Raw genomic sequence first — 4,349 nt, 5'->3', positions numbered from 1 at the left:
TTTTTTGATTTTTACTAGAAGTTGTACTGTACGTATTGGTCAGTGGGGAAAACAGTGTTCTCACAACGACCCGAAACGTTAGTGGTAAATTGCTTGGACCAGACCGTCGCAGTACTGCTAAATCAACCGTGGCACTCAAAGCTTCGGACTGGTTAGTAAATTTTAAATGATTGGTTAGGCAAATTTATAGTTATATAGATGCGTAATTATTTATAACATTACATTTATTTCTTGGCAGACTAGACTTTTATTGGATAACACAAATAGGTTAAGATGTTAATATTGAGTTTTCACAGATTATCCGGCATGTTGTTTTATCTGCAGAGACTATAAAATCAAATATTTTCGTCTGGTAAAGCCAAAATACAGGGTTTTTTTAGGGGAATGCAGGCGTGCCGGTTTAAGTGACTTTGTACATGTTTTCAAAGGACGCATTCCAGACAAGGATCGAGTGACACGACGCGTAAACAAACGAAACTTTATTCTAAATCAGAGAAAATATTATCATTATAACAAAATTTAACATTATATGTTAAATTTTTTTTTATTTTGTGTTCTTTAACTATGTAAATACTCGTGGAATTCCGAAAGTGCTTTTTACATGTTTATTATATTTCTTGTGTCTTGATGTATCTTGATTCAAAAACGCAAAAAATAAAAATATTAAATGTAACAAACTCGCCATAAATTATGTTAATTTACACGGATTAACATTGGCTTTGTATGAAGTTTGACAATAATTCGTTATTTTTATGGGCTGGTGGATAATCAGTACAGCCTTCATTGACTACTACTACTACTACTACTACTACTATTGTTGTCAATAAGTCATTAATTAATTGTCTTGTAAACGAAAACACACTTCTTAATTTTAAATCAGACAAATTATGTTGTTGTTATTTATTGTAGTCCGAACAATGTTTTCTTTAACGTTTATTTATAACCTTCTTCCTAAAGTTACCTTATTATGGAAAATGTTAAAAGTTTGGTTGAATACTTTTTCAGCAGTTTCACACCATTCGACTATCCATTCATTCTGTCGAATGGTATGAAACCTAGACTATATAAACATGCTGTAATCTGACATTCAAGTGTTGGGAAAGAACATTTCTAAGTTTTTTTAGTATAAATAAAATATAAATTAATATGAGGTATAGAAAAATATAATCAATATAATAGAAATGAAATTCTAACTGAAATTCGATAAGAGAAATTGCAGATGGATTATTTTCTAAACATTGTGTCAAAGCATAGTAAACGTGAGGAAAAATGTCTTTTTGTACATCTTTCTGACATATATTTATCAAATGCTTAAGGTGTTATTATCTTTATATTTTCTTTGTTTATATCATTTATTTATTTCTAATATAACATTTCATTACTATGGCATTGAATGATATAAGACGTGAGAAAATAAACTAAAATCACAAGAAATGAATTTGCTCAATACAAATTTACAACTTATGTAGTATTTAATAAAAACTTTTTATATTTTACTTTTCAGAAACTATCGAAGTTTCCGAAGATGAGAATTTCTCTGATGAGCCAACGATGGCATATTTCAGGGATAAGCTAGCCAAAATACTATCTTTAAATGTAATGAAGATAACAGTTATTACAATTTACTTTCTAAATTTATCAATTGGAATATGGGGAGCATTAACAATAAATTATGGTGTAAACTTGGCAAAGTTATATCCCGAAGAATCGCTGATAACAAAGGGTGTTAAAATTTTTTATAATAGTTTTAGCCGTTATTCTTTCCCTTATCAAGTAGTTATTAATAAAACATTAGATTATTCGGATGTAAATGTGCAAGAATCCGTAGACAAACTACTGAACAAATTTGAACGTCTCCCATATATTGCGGATTCTCGATTTACTGTATCTTGGTTGAAATTTTACAAAGAATTCCAAAATCATCCTGTTGCAAAATATTCGTTACATGGTTACAATATGTCCGTCAAAGAAGATTTCTTGGATGGACTTCGCGATGTTTTCCTTAAATTTAAAGCGGCACAGCAATTCTCCAATCATATTGTCTTCAATCAGAATGGAACAGATATTTCGAGTAGCAGATTCTTTATTTTTGTCAATGATACGTTAAGTTCGGCAGCCGAAGTAGAGATTTTAAGCAATTTGTGGAAAATTGCTGACGAATTCGACTTTCCTGTTCTGATTCACGGAGCATTGGCTCCTGTATACGAACAAGGAATCATCATTAAACGTATAATTAGAGATTTATTTTGGATTACGTCTGTTTTAATTATGTTACTGTTTTTGCTGTTTATACCGAACTTTGTTATTGCTCTTCTTGTTGCGATATCGGTAGCATCAACCATTGTAGAAACTCTAGGTTATATGTCCCTGTGGGGTGTCAACGTAGACATGTTGTCTGTGATGAGTCTGATATTGTGTGTGGGTTTCTGCGTGAATTATCCGGCGCATATAGCTTACGCTTATGTTTGTTCTGTTTCTGAAACTCCGAGCGAAAAGATGAAAGACAGTCTTTATCGTATTGCTTACCCGATATGTCAAGGTTCTTTGTCTACTATTTTAGGGATTTTGTTTGTATATAGAGATATGTACGCTTGCATTACATTTGTGAAGATTGTGTTTATTATTGCTTTAGAAACTGCATTTCATGCATTGATTTTTATTCCTGTTGTTCTTTCATTCATATTCTCTATTTTTTCTAAATATAATGTTAAACTACAAACTCAGGTGGAAAACAGAAATTTTTTGTAAAAAATGAAATTTACTATATGTAGTAAGAGTATACAACTTAAGTGATTATAAAACTTTTCTAATAAAAAAATTGTAACACCTGTCGCTAAACACGGAGTTTTAAATGCTTTTAAGAAAGTTATACAAATTTTCATTCCTTGATAACAGTTTCTTGATATTTACTAATTTTTAGGTTAATGTTTATTAGTATAATGTTTTGTACTCCACTGTTACTTTTAAATATTTTAAAAAATTATTTACGTAAGTGTACTTTAGATAATTATTATAATATATTCACATAATTTTAATTATTTTTATTCAGAACTATCGAAAAAAATAAAATAATTATTTTTCAGCAAATAATATTTTGTAGCTAAAAAGTGAACAGTGTTTGAAAAATTTTAAATTGTATAATTACTATTTTATTCGACGATTTGAATATTTTACATTGGTGGAAAGTCATTATTAGTGGCGGAATGGTGAAAATGTCATATACTCAGTTAAATAAAATAATGTTTAATTGCTAGTGTTTTTGAGTAATTGAATTTAGAAAATTCATACACAACTTTTTACCATTTTCCATTTAATTTTAAACGTTAAAAAAGTAGATTTAGACAAGTGTTTTACGTCTCTTTAGAAGGAATGAAAGAAAAAGTAATAATAAATTTTATCTCAATAAAAATAATTGTTTTTGATGAGGAAAATTCAGAAAGCGCGTAATTGATTCATTACCAATACTTTGTTTTTATTTTAATGAATGACAACGGCAATACACAAGTGTTTATACACAATATACAAGTGTTTAGCTTGAAAATGAAAATGGATGAGGGTAAGGGAAGAAGAAGGATGAGAAAGTAGAAAGTAGAAAAAGGAAGGACCTGTCTGAACGGCGGATGTAAGCTTACTACTTATTTTATAATTAATGTTGGCGTGCAGTTTTTAGGACGAATAGCTGTTGTAGTAAAAGAAAACCTGAATCATATCTTACATTAATAAGTACTGCAACCATATAGACGTTACCGAGGTAAAGTATAATACTTTAAAGCACAGTAAAAACTTCAAACTAATGCTAAAATAATATAGAAACTGACCTAGCATGTTATATAACATGCAGAATAAGTTAACTGAAACAACTAGGTGAAACAATAAATATACTAGTTACATAAAATTAAGTTTTAGCTATCTTAATCTAATTTATTACTAACTAGTATTCATAGTAAAAGTATTCGTAGTAACTTGAAGTTAACTTATTACTAAACAAAAAGTTGCAGTCTAGTGCTCGCAATGACAAAAGAGGAATGAGGAAAGCGCCAATTTCTTTTGTATTATTTATAAGTACTCTGCAGACAACACGAAGAGCAAAAGAAGATACACGACACAGAACTTGATAAGTACAAAGGAAGAACTGACCCAACGCAAAACTTGTAGCTGTACAGTTAATCTTAACTAGAACTATTCAATGCGTACGAGGAAACCAATGTGTTGTTAATGTCATTCGAGAAAAAGACCAGAATGGCTTTGCTGTAGGATATGAAAGAAAAAAATCAATGGTACATTTTACGTGTCTGGATTTGATGCTGGGTTATGCAAGACCAATGCTATCTCTAGAAATTATCGCTTTC

The 4,349-nt window shown here is 29.8% G+C and overlaps 1 protein-coding gene across 1 annotated transcript; it reads left to right on the top strand.

Annotated features, from left to right (window-relative positions):
• Window positions 1–1,383: 1,383 nt before the first annotated feature.
• On the top strand, window positions 1,384–2,748 carry LOC111631620 (patched domain-containing protein 3-like). Its single transcript, XM_023375902.1, has 2 exons — window positions 1,384–1,405; window positions 1,505–2,748. The coding sequence occupies exons 1-2, from the start codon at window positions 1,384–1,386 to the stop codon at window positions 2,746–2,748; spliced, it is 1,266 nt and encodes a 421-aa protein (XP_023231670.1).
• The last annotated feature ends 1,601 nt before the right edge of the window (window positions 2,749–4,349 follow it).

This window comes from Centruroides sculpturatus, unplaced genomic scaffold (assembly GCF_000671375.1).
Source record: "Centruroides sculpturatus isolate CEXI.00-Female unplaced genomic scaffold, Cexi_2.0 scaffold650, whole genome shotgun sequence".
NCBI lineage: Eukaryota > Metazoa > Arthropoda > Arachnida > Scorpiones > Buthidae > Centruroides > Centruroides sculpturatus.
The sequence above is the reverse complement of the archived record's forward strand: the minus strand, read 5'-3'. Positions and strand labels throughout refer to the sequence as shown.

Coding starts and splice junctions, on each gene's coding strand:
- LOC111631620 (XM_023375902.1), top strand. CDS start 1,384: ATGGCATTGAATGATATAAGAC. Junction 1,406..1,504: donor GGCATTGAATGATATAAGAC/GTGAGAAAATAA, acceptor TTTACTTTTCAG/AAACTATCGAAGTTTCCGAA.